General features: G+C 44.2%; 1 protein-coding gene across 1 annotated transcript in view; it reads right to left on the bottom strand.

Annotated features, from left to right (window-relative positions):
- Positions 1 to 19317, bottom strand: part of cwf19l2 (CWF19 like cell cycle control factor 2) — a gene marked incomplete at its 5' end in the record, with an annotated part of 149647 nt that overhangs the window by 10015 nt on the left and 120315 nt on the right. The window contains one exon of the mRNA XM_084308552.1: positions 5638 to 5754. Coding sequence (XP_084164678.1) covers positions 5638 to 5754 — 117 coding nt within the window. The remainder of the gene's footprint in view (positions 1 to 5637; positions 5755 to 19317) is intronic.

Consider the following 19317-nt stretch of genomic DNA (forward strand, 5'->3'; position numbering starts at 1 on the left):
ATGAAGGCGTGGATGAGGGATTCAGCAGCGGGGGGGAGAGGCAGTGTCTAATTTTGGCGATGTTGCGGAGGTGGAAGTATGAGGTTTTGATGATGGAGCGAACATGGGGGTCGAATGAGAGGGTGGGATCCAGGATGACACTGATGTTGCAAACCAGGGGGGAGGGGCTGATGGTTGAGTCTTCGATAGTGAGTGTGATGGGTCCGGATTTGCTGAGGGTGGATTTGGTGCCAATGAGGAATAGTTCGGTCTTGTCACTGTTGGGTTTGAGGAGGTTGTGGGTCAGCCAGGATTTGATTTCTGATAAGCAGGACTCGATGTGACTGAGGGGTGGGTTATGGGAGGATTTTGGGCTAATGTAGTAAGTGTCGTCAGCGTAGCAGTGGAAGTCGAGGTTGAATTTGCGGATGATGTGACCATGGGGGAGTATGTAGCAGATGAAGAGCAGGGGGCCGAGGACTGAGCCTTGGGGGACCCCCTGCATAACGGAGGAGGGAGAGGTGTGACCGGAGAGGGAGATTAACAGTCGGTGAGGTAGGAGGTGAACCAATCGAGTGCAGTGCCCTCAACACCCAGTTGGTACAGCCTTTGGAGGAGGATGGAGTGACACACTGTGTCAAAGGCTGCACTAAGGTCGAGTAGAATCAGGATGTTGAGGGCACTGGAATCAGCAGAGATGAAGAGATCGTTGATAACTTTGACCAGGGCGGTTTCGGTGCTTGAGATGGACGGAAGCCAGACTGAAGGGGTTCATAGCGGTTGTTGGACTGGAGATGGGAGTGGAGTTGGGAGGCGGCAATGCGCTCTAGGGTTTTGGAGAGAAATGATAACTTGGCGATAGGGCGGTAATTGGAGAGGTTGGATGGGTCAAGGGTGGACTTTTTAAGAACAGGGGTGACAGCGGCGAGTTTGTAGATAGAGGAAACGTGGCCTTGGGATAGTGACTAATTGAAGAGTGCAGTGAGGTGGGGGATGAGAGCATGGAGGCAGGCCTTGGTCAGAGTTGTGGGGAGGGGGTTGAGGGAGCAAGTAGTGGTCTTGGAGGTGGTCATGATGTCTGTAATGAAGGAGGAGTCAGCGGGGGCGAAAGCAATGAGAGGGGTAGGGGGCATGAAGTCGGGTGGGGGACAGGGCTCAAGACTAACGATGTCCCGTCGTCCCCTGGACGATCAAATATTGATTTGGGACGAACAGAAATCTTTGCCGGGACGCAAACGGGACGAAGAGGATTTTTTTATTCACAGGAAATGTCAATTAGCCGACTGTCAGTGCGCGCATATATTGCTGTCAAATGGTGCATGTCTCGTGCTGACTAAGTTGACAGAGTTCACTGAAGTCTAAACGTAGCGTGATTTGCAGAATCCAATGACTATCTCCACCTCCCAACGCAGTGATACGCTAATCCAGCTGCAGCTCCTGCCCACCATTCTCATTAGCAAACCACACTAGGTTCACTCGCTCTTCTCTCACAGCCACACAGCTGCTGCACGACTTGCCCCTCCTCCTCCTCACCCTCCCAGACCCGTGGCATGTCAACAAACCACGGCAAGAGTCGACTGCATGAGCAGCTCAGAGCTCCTCTTTCAACATAACAAGCATTAAACAAAATGGCCCAGTCATCTATTCACTTTTGTTTAATACATGAGGCGTTGTCTAATGTTATCTAGCTACTGATAGCTCCTGATATCAACGTCACTGGCATTAGTTTTCAGTGTGGTGTGCTGGCTAGCGTTGGCTAACTAGCTATCGCTCGTGAGCTAATGTTAGCTACCGAGCTAACGTTACTGTTTAAACAAAACTACACAGTCAATTATTTTTAGTTTAATACATGAGGCGTTGTCTAACTGGCTAGCGACTGATAGCTCCTGATATCAACAAATGCGCATTTCAGTTTAAGAATGATAGGGATGCCCCGTGCCGATCGACCGGCCAGCATGAGACCTCCGTTAGCTAGGTAGCTCACGTTAGCTCACTGTTTTTGTGTTTTTTTATTGATCTTTTTCCGCCTCCTTTTTCCTCCGATTTTTCTCCCATCCCAATGTTAGTCGTTATGCCAATTCCCAATCCCCTTCCTGGTCGCTGCGCACTTACCCCCCACAGACGGTCTGGAAGAGTGGAGGCTATCACGTGCTTCCTCCGACACACGTCTAGCCAATCAACCGCTTATTTTCACCTGGCAGCGCGGACTCTCACTGAGAGGGTGTAACGTGTGGAAGGATCACACTACCCCCCTTAGATCCTATCCGCGCTCAGCAGGCGCCCCGACCGAACTGTAGGAGTCGCTGTTTACAACGACCCGGACCCACCCCGCCAGCTTTCCCACCCTCTAATACTGCCAATTGTATTAGTGTGAACGGCCAGCCAAGCTGGTGACACGCCGGGAGCTGGATTCGAACAGGCGAATCCAGCGTCTCCGGCGTTGGTGACGAACGCAATCTCCGCTACGCCACCTGACCGCCCTTGTTAGTTCACTGTTTTAACGAAATTACCCAGTAAACGAAATAGTTCACTTTATTTAATACATTGTCTAAAGTCATCTAGCCGGCTAGCAGTAGCTACAGATAGCTCCTGATATCAATGTATTATAACATAATTTACATTATTCGTTTTTGCAGCTGAAAATTGGCTAATTAGCTATCATGCTCCATAACAACACTGCGAAGATGGCAATGCTGAATGTGATTTGACCAAAGCAGAGTATACACACAGACAGTGGAGCTGTTTTAAATTACATTTAAGTCACAGAAGTGTAATGTTAGTCTATTGGAACTGTATGTTATCGACACGTTCTAGTTATAGCTGCTTATTATCTTTGTGCTTACAATAATCAAAAGGTACGGTACACAGTTGGTCTCACCCTCTGTGCCATTATCAGCACAAAATATGTCCCCAGATGATCAAATCGACGTTGATAGATTATATATATTAAAAAAAAATTGGGACGGTTTACATTCACTTTGGGACGGTTAAAACTGTATTTCGGGACGGTTCTGGGACGGTGGTGAAAAAAGTTTGTCTGGAGCCCTGGGGGGGGGGGGGGGGGGGGGGGAAGGAGTTGGTGATGTGAGCGGTCAGTGAGCGGTCAGTGAGCTGTTGATTTGGGAGATTTTGTTATTGAAAGAGTGGAGAAACGAGTTGCAGAGGTCGGGGGAGGAGAGTGTGTTATTGTCAAGGGGTTGGAGGAGTTTCTTAACAGTGGAGAAGAGGGTCCGGGGGTTTCGGTTGCTGCTGATAATGAGGGTGGAATAGTGGGCAGATTTGGCAGATTTGGCAGATTTGGAGTGCATCACGGTAGGAGGAGATGTGTTGTTTGTAGAGATCAGCGTGGACAGTAAGATGGGTTTTATTGTAGAGTCATTCCAGTTTACGGCCGGTCTGCTTCATGGTGCGGAGTTCAGGGGTGTACCAGGGGGAGAAGGTGCGGAATAAGACTGTAATGGTTTTCAGGGGTGCCAGTGAGTCAAGGGAGTCGGTGAGAATGGAGTTGAGCATGATGGCATAGTCGTCGAGGTTAGAGGGGGCGGAGTCAAGGGGGAGGGCAGAGGATATGGACCGGGACAGAGTAAGGGGGTCAACAGAGTTGATGTTACAGAAAGAGATGGTGTGTTTTTTGGAGTGATGGGGTGAGGGCAGGGGAGCAGAGAAGAGGATGCATTATAGGGCTGGGCGATAAAACGATAACGATAATTATCGCGATATATTTTAATAATCGATGGATAATAGAAAAATATATCAATAAAAATATATAATACTTTTTTTATTTTTTATTGTGACCTGCAACAGGGCAGTTTTAAAACCAGAGACAGTGGACAGACTTGTCTTTCTTGCCTGCAACTTAAAGTAATGGCTTTGCTTGTCCAAATGACAATACTGACCAAATTGAGATTTCTTTTTCTCTTGTCCATTTATTTTGTTTGCTTTCTAATTTAAAATACAGTTTGAAACCGTCTGTACACAGTAGGCTATGTGTGCTAGCTGAACTAGACTCCAGTCACGAGTCACGGTGCACATGTGCGGTGGTTTGTCCACCAAAAAAGCGCCAAAAGATAGAAAAGAAACTAGCAAAGCCAGAACTATTCAACTCCCCTGGAGCCACAGCCAGCAGAGAAGCCTGTTTGTTTACTTTCGCTTTCAAACCAGCTGCAGCCTGAGAACTGGAGTGTGAGGGGCTGTAACACTAAAGATGGCAGCAACGACAAAGAATTGCTGCAAAATCTGTTGTTTAAAAAAAAGAAAAAAGAAATTACTTAAAAAAGAAAAAAATAATTATATTTATAACATTAAAACAATATCGATAATTATCGATATCGAGTGATATGATAACATTATCCATCGTTATCGTGATATCATTTTTGGCCATATCGCCCAGCCCTAGGATGCAATAGTGGTCAGAGAGTGGGAATGAGATAGGGTGTATATTTTATATATATGATGTGCTGAGTGAGGCTGAAACAGTCAAGGAGGAAGAGGACGTCAGGTTTGAGGTTTGAGTTGGGTTGGTCAACGTGAATGTTGAGGTCACCAGTGAGTAGGAGGTGGGTGGAAAGAGAGGAAGCAATAGTCAAAAGATCGGAAAATTCGGATAAAAAATAGGGGTGAGGCTTCGGAGGGTGGTAGAGAAGAAGTGCAGTAATGGAGTTGGGGAGGGAAAAGGCAAGGTATTCAAAGGATGACATGGGAGGGAGGTTAATAATCTGTTGTTGATTATTAATCAACAACAGTAGCTTGTCAACTTGTAACTGTTTTGGATTATTAATTAACAACAGAACATTGTCAACTTGTTCTCCTTGACCTGCTACCGTCTCATTGTCTTATTTACTGTTGTCTTATGTACTATATTGTTGTTTTTTAATGTCACTGGTCTGGTTTTATTTAAGGGATTGAATGTTCTGTAATTTCATGATGCCGTCGTGAACCCTCTGCGTCGTTGAAAATGACGGTTCCCCTCAATTGACTCCCGAGGTAAAATAAAGTACAAATAAATAATAAGTGTGATGTGATTTTGTGTATTCCATGGCAGAATTTATTTTAACACAATGGGGACCATATATAAAACGGAAATGCCGTTGAATATAACGTTAGTAGCCATTAGCTCCATAACTAGCTTTCCAGAAAATATATGAGACAAAATCTGCGATAAAGCTTATATTCACGGCGCTATAAAATGACAACCTACAGATGCATTTTTTCCCCTTTAAGCCATTTTGAAGGGACGGTTTATGAACTCAATTGACAATGAGAATGGACAGATGGCAACACTATAATAGATATAGTTGTACAAAAACCCACACGTTTGTTTACATTCCCCGGTCCTCTAGCCACTAATTAGACTAAGCCCAGTGGTCGCCAAAGTGTTAAGGTGACTGAATGGAAAACAAAAAAGTCTAAATAATAAATAAAGTACAAATAAATAATAAATAATAAAAAAAACAAATAAATGTAAGGTGACTGAATGGAAAACAAAAAAGTCTACTTGACGGCTGAAAGATCTGACCATGCAAGACAATCGTGGTCTGAGTAGCCAGATGAGCTGTTTTGCGTTATATATAAAAAAAAAAGAAAAAAAAATGTTATATAATTTTAGCTGCCTGGCTAAAGGGCACATGGGACAGACGAACCAGGAAGTGTCTGCCTGACCTGTATCTCTGCCCAGATGTCTTCGTCCAATCCAGTGGCAGAACAGTGATGCTGCAGAGGACAGATGAGACAGTGTCCCTCTGCCATGGACACGCCCGCAGGAAGACTGAGATACACCTGGACACACACACACAACACACACCACACAACACACCACACACACATTTGAATACTTTATTTGGTTCCACAAATTATATTACATAAACAGAGAATCAAATGTATCGGGGCTAAGCAGCACTGCACACTTAACACATTGGTTGCCAGCCGGATATGATGATTTATCGCTTGGATGCCACCACGTTAATCAATTGGAGGACGAGCACATTTGCGAACGCATAAACTATATCTTAAATTATGGCTATGTGTCTAATACACCCGTCGCTTATCAATGACTTGCTTGCAGTCAACATGTACGAAACGGATTGTTTTTTCACAAGTACATTTCCGTTTTATACCGTTTTGAACACGAGTATAGTTTCGGAGAGTTCTAGTCATTTCAGAGAAATTCCGCGAAAATAGCCATTTACTGGAATACACAAAACACGTGGTAATTTTCTGGCTGATTTATGAATCGTTTTCAAATAAACGCTAGATTATCGAGAGTATTTGTGTTCTTTTTTTTTTGATCCACTTTTTCTCCCATTTTTCTATATTTTCTCCCATCCCAATTTCGTATCATCCAATTCAACCCTCCCCTGTCACGAACGCTGTTTCTTGCCTCCCACAAGCCGGCTGCAATGTGGACTAAGTCATACATAGCACAAGTCCCCTCCGGTACTTGAGGTAACAGCAGTCGCATCTTTTCACCTGCGCAGCTCGATCTCTCAGTGTCGAGGAGTAACGCGTGGGAGGCTCACGCTGCCCCCTACACTTCCTGATTCTACTGCGCAGGCGCACCAACCGACTTGTAGGAGTCGCTTGTTCACAACGTTCGATCCCCACCCTTCAGTTTTCCCTCCCCGTAATACGGCCAATGTGTATTACTGCGGACGACCAGCTAAACTGAAAACAATGTGGAGAGCTGGATTCGAACACGCGAATCCTAGCGTCTCCACACTGGTGGCGAGTGCCTTGCCCACTACACCACCTAGCCCCCCGAGAGTATTTGTGTTCTTATGCACGATACAAAAGCGGGCTGAAAAATAATTTATTCGTGCCGCGCTCAGCGCCTAACACGTTGTGAAATCTGTGAAAAACAACTCTGATTAACCCAAAACTGGTAACATAGATTCCTTACCTCAGATGTTCTGCAAAAAGATGAATCCAATTCCTGATCGCCATTCCAAATATTGATCGCGTTTATTGATCCAACGTTATAGTTCGAAACGCATAATCCAAGCTGCTTCCAGCCTCGCCAGTGAATCTGGTAACACGACACTACTTGCCAGAGATAGGAAAATCCTGGACCGGAGTATTTCTCTGATACACCATTTCACTCAATCCAATCCAATGATGTGCATTACCATCCGGGAGACGATAGGGGGCGGTATTTGCCCTTTGAGCTCAGAGCCATTCCCAATGATAATGTCAGGCTGGACGGATGAAAAATGTATGGATATCGCTAATAAAAGAAATAACGATTAAATAACAAGAAATCTCGTCATTGGCAACCAACGCATGGCGGCCAATAACGAGAAATCTCGTTGTTGGCAACCAATGTGTTAAGGGTACACATAGCACCTCCATCTCCACGTGGCTAAGCTGCCAATAATAGCTGAGACAGAGCAATATTTGGCTATTTGTTTGGCTTTTCTTTTAGACATTGCAGCAATTCTCAGACCGGTCATGGTGCATTTATATACATGGCCAAGACTTCCAAATACAAGTACACTATATCTACACCTGTACCCAAGGCCGGCCATCACATTGAGCAGTGGTTGGTATTTTATATACTTGTCCCGGAAGGCCTGGTCCATGTACAGATCAAAGGCACAGCCTACTTCTATGATTAGCACCTCCTTGTGGCTGGTGTCAACAAAATCAACATCAGGTGTATTTGGTATGTTAGCAAAGACATCGTTGGTAAGACCAAACCATTCTAGTAGCACTCTAGTATGTTTGTACATTGCTGCACTAGATGGTGAGATGTTTCGTACCACATCAGACACAATACGGTCATGACAGGTGTTTGTATGCATTACATCCATTTGTTTACACACACACACACACACACACACACACACACACACACACACACACACACACACACACACACACACACACACACACACACACACACACACACACACACACACACACACACACACACACACACACACACACACACACACACACACACACACACACACACACACACACACACACACACACACACAATTGGTTTGTAAGGCCCGACAACACACGTAAACCCTCCCAACCCCCAAATCCCCTCCCCTGAGGGTGCTTCTTGAAACACACAGACATTCGGCATAGAGGAACATTGTATCAACAAATGTGCTTTGTTTGTATAAATTTAGGGTTGTGCCATTATTACTATGGAAATATAATTGTGATTAATTTTGTAATGAGTTGTATGTGTCTGTTTCTAGCATCCTTGACATCCAAGGACAACGATGTAAATAAGTCACTGCGCCTTTTTCGTTCCTATCCTTGACAAAAGTGTAAATGGAGTCAAATCTGTATATGTTTTGTGTCTAAATAAAAACCTTCAACCTTCAACCCTTTGGGTGCCGTTAACGTAGAACTACGTTTCTGTCGCCTGACGGTTGCCGGAAACGTAGATCTACGTTTTTCTCACGGTATTTCTTTTATTCGCTATTGCCATTGATAATTCAGCGGGGCACCTTGTGCATGCTGTTCCGAGTGTGTCTGAGCTGGCAGACGGTCTTATACCGCCCTCTAACGCCTTCGGCCGCTATTGCACTCCATTAGAAACGATGTTGTTTCTTTTCTCAAAACACGTGCTTGTAGGGATGGCTTGGACAACTGACCCCGCCCGCCCATTCATGTGCAATGCCCAATAACGTCGGAGACAGGATCGCTGTGGATAACTGGAATGGCGATCAGATCATTTGATTTTTTGACATCAGAGACCAGGTAAGGACTCTATATATCCAATCTTGCGTTGATCTGATATTTCTTTCTCCCGCGATTGAAGCTGTCTGTGTGGACTGTGTGTGGCTGTTTACCGTTGGGTGCAGGAGGGGGGGGGGGGCGCCGCACTCCAGGGCCCATTTCATGTATGCACGAGGAGACATAATAATGATAATCTAGCGTTGATTTAAGGAAGATTCGATAATCAGACGAAAAATGACAACGTGATAAGTGTATTCCACTAAAACGCTATTTTCGCGTCTTTTTCCTGGAATTACTCAGAAGCACCCAAACTATATTCGTATTCAAAACGGTATAAAACGGAAATGTACGGATGAAAAAATTATCCGTTTTTTGCATGTTGACTGGAAGAAACTCACTGACAATCAACAGCGTTATTAGATCCATAGCTATAATATAAAATATAGGTTTAGCTCTACAAACAAGGTGAGCGTTTACATGGGGTTAATGGACGGCAAGGCCAGATGCACTTCCCGGAAGGGCCGTGGCACTCAATGTGTTAATGTCCCCATGGGCCAGACACGTCTTCTTTAAACAAGTCAAGAAGAAACATCACAATAAGTCAAGAACTAAACAAGAACACCATAAAGTCAATTTCTTTTTAAATAAATGCAAAATAAAATGCAACACACACAATGTAAGATGTAGCTACTCTCTGTCACACATACACATACATAATAATGATAATAACTGATAACATAAGACGATTACTACACGTACTAGATGCCAGCAAGGACGACACCACACCTAAGGCGATGCTGTCCCTGGATGCAATGAAAGCTTTTGATAGGTTGGAATGGTCATATCTATGGGCAGTATTAGAAAGGATGGGGTTAGGAAAAGGATTCATTGATATGATTAAAGTATTATACAAAGACCCATCGGCCATGATTACAACAGGTATAATCACCTCCGAAATCTTTCCGGTATCACGCTCTTCTAGACAGGGTTGCCCCCTTAGTCCCGGACTATTCGATTTATCATTAGAGCCTTTAGCACAATATATAAGACAATCCCAATCCATAGAACCAATCGTAATCAAGGGCACACAACATAAAATTAGTTTATATGCGGACGACATAATACTGTTCATGCAAAACCCCAACGCCTCATCTTCTCAAGTTGATTGATGACTTTGGCGATCTATCGGGATTTAAGATAAATTGGCCGAAGTCGGCTTTCCTTCCACTTAACGCCCCTGCAAAAAAAATATACTCCTTCCAGAAGAAATACCAATGGTTAAACACTTTAGATGTTTGGGAGTTGAAGTATTCCCTACCATAAGCCAAACGGTGAAGCACAATTACATAAAAATCCAAAATAAAATCAAATACGACTTTGACAGGTGGTCAAAACTTAAAAACTCAGTACAGGCACGGGTATCAATAGTTAAGATGGATGTCCTACCTAGAATCAACTTCATCAGCTCAATGCTACCGTTACCCCCTCCAGATGGTTACTGGAAAATATTACACTCTTCCGCATACAAATTTATTTGAAATAACAAACCACCACGTATAAAAAGATCCACCGCACAGAGAAACAAAGCCGACGGAGGTATGGCATTTCCAGATTTTTTCCACTATTTTAAGGCGTACACTTTAAAGGGGCTATGCATTATAAATGTCATTTTTCAGTCTCTAGCATTGTATTATAGTAATAGGAGTTCGTATCAATGTGTTTTAGGGTCTAAATACCATATTGGTGGATTGCTCCGATTCAGCCCAGCCCCTCTCGTGCTCTAGTAAATCGGGTCATTTTGATTTGAAGTCCTGAGTCACGTCATTCGGCGCACAGTGATGCGATTGGCTCTGTGGTTGGAACTAATGCCCGCCCCCATTCTACCTAGACTAGACAGCGAGTGGAGCTGCGGGGCCGTGCGCTTTGGAGGGAGAGAAAGGAAGAGAGAGCCGAGAGGGAGAGAAAGGAGAGAAAGGAAGAGAGAGGGAGGGAGGGAGAGAGAGGGGGCACTTGGGGGGGGGGGGGGGGGGGGTACCTGCCGGCCGCGCGCCACACGGGAGATTGAAAGAAAGAAAAGAAAAAAGTTGCCCCGTCTCATCAGCGAGAGCCGAGTGGGAGAGAAAGGAGAGAAAGGAAGAGAGAAGGAGGGAGGGAGAGAGAGGGGGCACTTGGGGGGGGGGGGTACCTGCCGGCCGCGCGCCACACGGGAGATTGAAAGAAAGAAAAAAGCTGCCCCGTCTCATCAGCGAGAGCCGAGTGGGAGAGAAAGGAGAGAAAGGAAGAGAGAAGGAGGGAGGGAGAGAGAGGGGGCACTTGGGGGGGGGGGGTACCTGCCGGCCGCGCGCCACACGGGAGATTGAAAGAAAGAAAAAAGCTGCCCCATCTCATCAGCGAGTGGAGCTGCGGGGCCGTGCGCTTTGGAGGGAGAGAAAGGAAGAGAGAGCCTCTCTCTCTCTCTTTCTCTCTCTCTCTCTCTCTCTCTCTCTCTCTCTCTCTCTCTCTCTCTCTCTCTCTCTCTCTCTCTCTCTCTCTCTGAAGCCCTCTGGTCCTCTGGTCCTCTCTCTCTCTCTCTCTCTCTCTCTCTCTCTCTCTCTCATGGTATAAATGATTATTTGTGTAAATAAGGTTATACGCCGACCATTAAGAAAATACATGTTAGTTTAGGAATAAGGGGCAGGTAACTATAAGATTTATTCTTCTTCCTGCTCCTTTTGTCCATGGAATGACTATTTATGATTTTTTAATGAAGAAACTATGATTGTATTATTCCATGTGGCAAATAAAAACTCTGAACTGAACTGAACTCTCTCTCTCTTCCCCCCCCCTCCCTCCCTCCCTCTACCAGTGCAGACTGTGGTCTGACTGTCACTCAAAGTGCTTATGGGCGGAGCCAGGCCATAACAGCCTGATTTCTTGAGGCTGAAAAATGATGGTTTCGAGTACTTGATTAGAAATATAAAACAATGAATTTTTTTGAAAAAAACCTTACAAATGTCTTCAATAGACTAACAGGAATTGTGTAAAGTTGCCCAAATAGTGCTAGGAATAGCAGTGCATAGCCCCTTTAAGACCACGGACAACCTGGTTTGATCCCCAAGCATCAGTATCCTGGAGAAATTTTGAAGTAAATATAGTAGCACCACATAGACTGCAGGACATAGTATACACCAAATTATCAATTAAGCAATGCAAACTGAAATTTGGCCCCATTATTACTCATGCAATCCGGATATGGCGTGAAACACAAAGAAAATATTCTAACCCACATAAATGGCATAATCATACTCCCTTATTCAATAACAATGCACTCCTGATTGGAAAATGACCTATAAGATTCCCTAGATGGGAAAAGCAGGGCATACACACATTAGGAGATGTTTTCAACAAACAGGGTTTTTGTAGTTATGAGGAAATACACAAAAAATTTAATCTCACCGGTTCCACATATTATTTCTATGCACAGTTATTGTTATGTTTGAAGGCTCACGGTGTCCCATTAAGGATACCAATTGTACACCACAGATACCACAAATTCTTCTATGAAAGAGACATCGAGAGGTTTTGTATCAGATTTTTATCATCAATTACTAACGTCCTCGTATGAAATCCTCCACCTAGACTCAGTCTGGAGGAGGGATATACCAGACCTGGAAATAGATTTTGATTGGCAAGAAGCCTGGGCAAATGTTCGACTTGCATCACGAAACCCGGACCATCAACAAACCAATCTTAACTATATTCATAGGACATACTTGACTCCTGAACAGAATGGGTCTTAAACAAGACTCCAAATGCTCCTTATGTACAAATGGGGACGAGGGGACATTTATGCACATGTATTGGGACTGCCCACCAGTCAAGATATTCTGGAAAGAAGTGACGCAGCAATTATCAAATCTCTTAACTCTGAATATACCTGTACACCCCTCTGTATTACTGTTGAATGATGTTTGAGTGTGCAGTACCTATACAGCTAAAGAGATTGGTTTTATCTGGTATCACAGCGGCTAAAAAGCTGATAGCATCACGATGGTTTCAACCGGAAGAAATGTGCCGGAAGGTCTGGATTCTCACATATCTCGATGAGATTTATCTAGAAATATCTACAGCAAGAATTTTGGGTCTCAGTGAATCCAAAATTACAAAGTGGTTAGAAGTGGTGGAGAGAATAAAAGGTAGCATATAATTGTAGTGCCTGGTTAGGAGCGAATGATAATGGATGGATTATCCAATGGGGGGCCCGGGGGGGGGGGGGGGGGGGGGGGGAGCGAGCGAGAGCATAATGTGTAGGGTATTAGATAGCAGGTATTAGGTGTATATCTTGTATAAGACATTTATTTAAATGGTGATTTCATTGGATGTGCACTGTTAATTAATGCTTGTATATCTAATTTTATGTTGTCATGTTTGTTTATGTGTTTGTTTAAAAAACAATAAAAAAAAAACAATAACGATAATAATAAAATAGCCCTTTATAGCACTTTTCTGGAAGTAATTTTACACTAAGGGGCGGAGGTAGTGAGACAAACAACAGACAAGCAAAACACAAACACATGAGGGGGGCTAAGAGAACGCAGTGGAGAAGAAATGGTCTTGAGGCAGGATTGTGAGTCTCTAATCTAATGTCTTGGGAGTTAATGTGTTGGGGAGAGGTTACTAGGTGTTCATGTGTTGAAGAGGAGTTACTACAGTAGGTGTAAATACGTTGTGGGAAAAGTTACTAGTAGGCCGTACGGTGAAGGCTGAGAAGTGGCTAGAAAACGATTCTCGTTCCCACCTCAGCGAATTACACAATTTTCACTCTGGGTGAAAGTTTGATTGGTGTAGATTTAGGAACAAAAAGTTCTCCATTGACAAAATAGCCCATTTTGCGCAATCATTTTAGTAAAGTCAGGACTAGATCTTTCCTCGCGAACGGATATTTGGTCACCACAGAGTTTTATCTGACGCAATTGGTGCGAGTTCGGTCACGTATCTTGCGCTCAACCAATAGCAGCTCTCCTTGTTGCCAAGTTACAGACAACAAGATATTTGTGTAAACAGTAGTAATGGAAGCAACCGAAAGGCACTACTCATCGACGAGTACAGAAGACGACGAAAATGGAGAAAAAACACCTTCTAAAGTTCGCAAAAAGGTTTAGAAACAATGTTATATGCATCTCACGTCCGTTCAGAAAGAAAGTGTACAAGATTTTACACAGACACGGTGGGATAGATATAGAAACTCTGTCGAGCGGTGGCTTAAATTGCCAGGAGAGAATCGTATCATTGCAGATGCATACAAACATTGTTTAGAGATCGAGTTTGCCAATGTTCCCCGGGGATGCTGGTTTTTATCGACAAAAAAACGCTTGGATAGAGCTGCGAAACGGGCTATGTGTTCTGCAGCTCAAGATGTGGAAGCAGGAGAGCCAGAATTTACAGCACATGGCTCTACAGGTGAAAGTCCTCTGAAGAAACTTCGATCCAGGATAGGCTTACCAGCTTTTGTCTGACCTGTACTTCCAGTCTTGTGCATCATTTGCAAGAAAAGGGACAAATATGCGAGTCAATGTGTACTCAGATATTTGTGATCGACACTGTCTCGTAACTAAAGCACTTCCAGGGGGGGGGGGGCTTTCCAGGCCAAGCATATAAAGCTGATGATAAAGTTGATTCATTTAACCTGGACACTCGCAATGGATAGGTCTGTTGTCAGAAGCGGCGCGTCACGTGCGTGTGTTCCAAATGCTGGCAAGAGAAAGGCAGAATTTAGTATAGTAGCGATACCAGAACTACTATGAAACAGAGTAAAAGAAGTTATGATCCTAAATACTTGGCATATGGATTTACTTGGACTGGCCAAGAAGATGACCCGAGACCACAGTGCGTTTTGTGTTACGAGATCCTTTCTAACGAGAGCTTTAAACCAAGTAAATTACAGCGGCACTTGGAAACTAAGCATCCTGAATTTAAAACAGTGATTTGAAGCCCATCATCTGTAGCCACATAGAAGGGCTCATTGATCAATTTTGGAATTATTTCCCCGAAAGAAAGAGCACGGACAATTTGAACAACTGGATCCAAGATCCATTCATTGCACATGGCGCTCGCAACATGCCTCCCTCTGTCTGAGCAGGAGGCGTTGATCGATCTTTCGTGTGACGAGCTACTGAAAGTCAAGTTCACTGGACAGGCCCTCGCAAAGTTTTGGATATCAGTCCGGAACGACTACCCAGTGCTGTGTAATGCTGCGCTGAGAAAGCTTGTCCTGTTTGCATCAACATACCTCTGTGAAGCGGGATTCTCGGCTCTGACATTAATACAAAATAAATGCAGATCTCGCCTCAGAGTAGAAGCGAATCTGCGCCTCTTTCTCAGCACAACGCAGCCACGTATCATGGAACTATGTTCAAATGTACAAGCACACCCTTCCCATTAAGTTTCGTTTTTGTTTATTCTTGAAAAGCGCATGTGAACGGATAAAAAATGGCTAAATATGTCTTGATCGTTTTATAAATGTGTATACAGAAACAATTCTGTTTGATAATATTCATTCATTTCATTAATAACATTCTTGTCATTCTTGTAATTCCTACACTACACCGTTACAATGTTATATAAAATATCATATTATATTATATACTCATTCAATATGCACATGACAGAAAATATTATATGCCATATAATATTTTCTGTCATGTGCATATTGAATGGGTATTATTAATCTACTATTACTACTAATACTAGCCGAGAGTAGGTCAAATTTGGGCTGGTAGCTCTCGGCTAGGTGGCAAATTAAAAAGTAGATCTTGGTTCAAAAAAGGTTGGGCACCCCTGATGTATAGGGTAAGGGGATTAGGGTTATACAGTAGTAGTGTGATTTGTTTATTTGTTGAGATCAGTTTGACACTGATCTCTCCACACACCTCACTCTTTACTCATTTTACTCTGTGGTGTATATTGTATATATGCATATTGAATATTCCTCTTTACTTTACTTTTTACTTACTTACTTTTTTACTGTATGAAGCACACTCTCAGGGGCTCATACAGAACCAATCATTTCATCGTAACTTACCTATTTGACTATTTACTATATTTTATTGTGATAAATAATAAACAAACTTGAAACTTGTGTATGTATGTGACCTCTTGAATCTATTTTTGTACCTGCATTCTATTTTGTCTTTAAATGGAAAATAAAAAGGTTAATGAGTAACTTATTGATTTGTAAATTGTTTAACATTATTCCATTATTCCAAATAAATTATGAATACATTTTTGTCATTATACTATCCACTGAACTGTCAATCTTTAGAAAATTGTACCAGCATCTTTAACACTTTAATCGCCGAAGACGCTGTTCAGCGTCTTTCCCCGCCATGCTTATTCTGCCGAAGACGCTGGACAGCGTCTTTGATATCAATATTTCAAAAATCTGTGATCGAAATCATATTTCTCCCCCGGAGACATTATATGTACTGGTGAGCCCCTCTCAATTCTCCAACGGTTCAAGAGCGCCATCTGGTGGCCGATCGGCCGCTCACCCAAACAGGAAGTGATGCGGATGAAGTGGTGCTCACCCATATTTCGTCCGGGCACTCGCTATCATTAGCAGGACTCCATCTTGACACAATGGATGTCGATCGGTTACCAATAACTCGATAAACAACATGATTTGGACGTATATACTAATTATACAACCTGGAAATGGATCGGATATTTCGACATCCCATAATAGAAACATTTCTGTTCCACGCTCATCTCCCAACGGCGCGAGGAAGCTACGGTGAGTTTCAGCGTTATTTTTTAATGTCTTCGATACTAACTGCTCTAATGATCATATCACCTACACTAGATGAATGATATAACGTTGCCCACGGAATTATAAACGACCCCCCCCCCCCCCATTTAGGGCTATAAATCAAGTTCTGGAGAAAGCTGCAGAAAACGATAAAAACATACTTATACTTTAGACCGTATTTTAGTATGAATATGTGAATGAAAAAGTATAACGTTGCTACACCCTGAACAATAGATATAGGACGTTGAATGGGCCATAGTAATGTCAATTTAGCAATACAATTTAAAAAGTTATAGCCCTGCAAAGAAGGGGAACTTCTCCATGTTAAATAGGGCTGGCGAGGGATGGTAAATTATGAATTTAACCCCGGCGATCAAAGTGTTAATATTGCAGGTTGGGAATCACAAAGTAAAGTGTTTTTAATACAAATGTACTGCATGCATCACGGATTGTGTGTTTATGGAGGTTTATTGAATAATTGCCCTGACAGGACGTCATGCATCGGTGTGAAATGCTGTGTTGTTGGTGTAGATAGAAGGCGATATGATTTAAATGTACAGTATGGTTAATAACACAAACGTTATCGCCCGTTTCACAGCTGTATTCAATCGATTGCCTATATCAAGTAGCGTATGGTCTCCACCTCCCTAAAACAAGCCAGTCACGCCCCTCATAAAAAAACCATCCCTGAACCCTACCGTCATAGGCAACTACCGTCCTGTCTCTCTTCTCTCCTTCCTTTCTAAAACACTTGAACGTGCTGTATCCAACCAACTTACTGCTTATCTCTTACAGAATGACCTCCTAGACCCTAATCAGTCAGGCTTCAGGACTGGTCACTCCACAGAGACAGCCCTCATTGCGGTCACAGAGGCACTTCACTTAGCAAAAGCGAAAGGCCTCTCCTCTGTCCTGATTCTCCTAGATCTATCTGCAGCCTTCGACACAGTCAACCACCAGATCCTCCTCGCGGCCCTCGCAGGAATGGGAGTGGCTGGCTCTGCGCTGACATGGCTGTCATCATACCTCAATGACCGCTCCTACCAAGTGTCATGGAGAGGGACCCTGTCGGCCACCCGCCCCCTGCGGACGGGTGGCGTGAATATTAAAGGCAACCAACTTGTGTTCAGCTTTTCTCTGATTGGCCGCGACCCCCCGCCCCCTTTTGCCGCGAACGCGGCAGGCAAGCGGCAGCCGTCCCAAATGAAATCCATCAGTGGAGGGCGCGGAGCATAATGTATAATTGAAGCGCGGAGCATAATGTATAATGTTATTTCGCGGAGCATAATGTATAATGTTATTTCGCGAGGCTGCTGACTGAACTAGAAACTGCTGCATCAGTGGAGGACGCAGGCTGCTGACTGATTATGAAATTAATTAATGAAGCACGGAGCATAATGTATAATGTTATTTCGGAGGACGCAGGCTGCTGACTGATTATGAAATGAATGAATGAAGCGCGGAGCATAATGTATAATTGAAGCGCGGAGCATAATGTATAATGTTATTTCGCGGAGCATAATGTATAATGTTATTTCGCGAGGCTGCTGACTGAACTAGAAACTGTAACGTTATTATGTTATTTCGCGTTTTTAACAACCAACTACCAGATTCACTTGTCACTGTACATCACTTCTGAAGTATAAACAAACTATACTGCTGTGACGATTTTGAATATCTTAACATGTATTTACGCCCATACAATTTTTTAGATGAATGATTGTGGATATAATATAGAAAACACATCATTATGATATTGTCAGATGGCGCAAAATACAATGTTGAGTGAGAAATGTATCTCCAGTGATAAAACCCAGTGCTGCCGCGTCTGCCGCGTCTCTCTCTGCCGCGAAGGGCGTGTGCTAGGGCGGTCACGTGGCCGTGTGGCCAATCAGAGAAACGCTGAACGAAAAGCTGAACACAAGTTGGTTGCCTTTAATATTCACGCGGACGGGTGTCCCCCAGGGCTCGGTTTTAGGACCTCTTCTCTTCTCCCTCTACACTAAATCACTGGGTAACATTATCACATCTCATGGCTTCTCCTACCATTGTTATGCCGACGATACTCAACTCTTCCTCTCCTTCCCTCCCTCAGATATCCACGTCTCTGAGCGGATCTCGGCCTGTCTGTCCGACATCTCCGCCTGGATGACGACCAACCACCTCAAACTGAACCTAAGCAAAACAGAATTGCTCCACCTGCCGCCTGCCGGCCAAATCCTCCCCCCTGACCGACCTTTCCATCACAGTCGAGAATGCAGCTGTGACCGCGTCCCCGACCGCCAAGAACCTTGGTGTTGTCCTCGACGACCAGTTGAACTTCTCTGCTCACATCGCAGCGACAACCAGAACCTGCCAATTCCTCCTGAGCAACGTCAGAAGGATCCGCCCCTTCCTGACAAAAGAAGCCACCCAACTCCTCGTCCAATCAACAGTCATCTCCCGCCTCGACTACTGCAACGCACTGCTCGCTGGCCTCCCGGCCACTGCCACTAAGCCTCTTCAACTCATTCAGAACGCAGCGGCCCGCCTGATCTCAAACCTACCGAAGTCGGCCCATGTCTTAGGGACCTGCACTGGCTCCCCATTGCTGCACGAATCCGCTTCAAGGCCCTCGACCTAGCATACCGTGCGGCAAAGGGAACCGCTCCCGCCTACCTCCGGTCAATGGTCTCTAACTACACACCCTCAAGACCCCTACGCTCTGCATCTTCTGGCCGCCTCAGACCTATTCCTATCCAAGCTCCGGGAGGGTCATCAAAGAGAAGTCGCCTATTCTCAGTCCTTGCCCCACAATGGTGGAATGAACTACCCACCCCAGTTAGGACAGCCGAAACACGTCCAATCTTTCGCCGTCG

This window comes from Notolepis coatsorum, assembly GCF_963971535.1.
Source record: "Notolepis coatsorum genome assembly, chromosome: 1".
NCBI classification, from domain to species: domain Eukaryota; kingdom Metazoa; phylum Chordata; class Actinopteri; order Aulopiformes; family Paralepididae; genus Notolepis; species Notolepis coatsorum.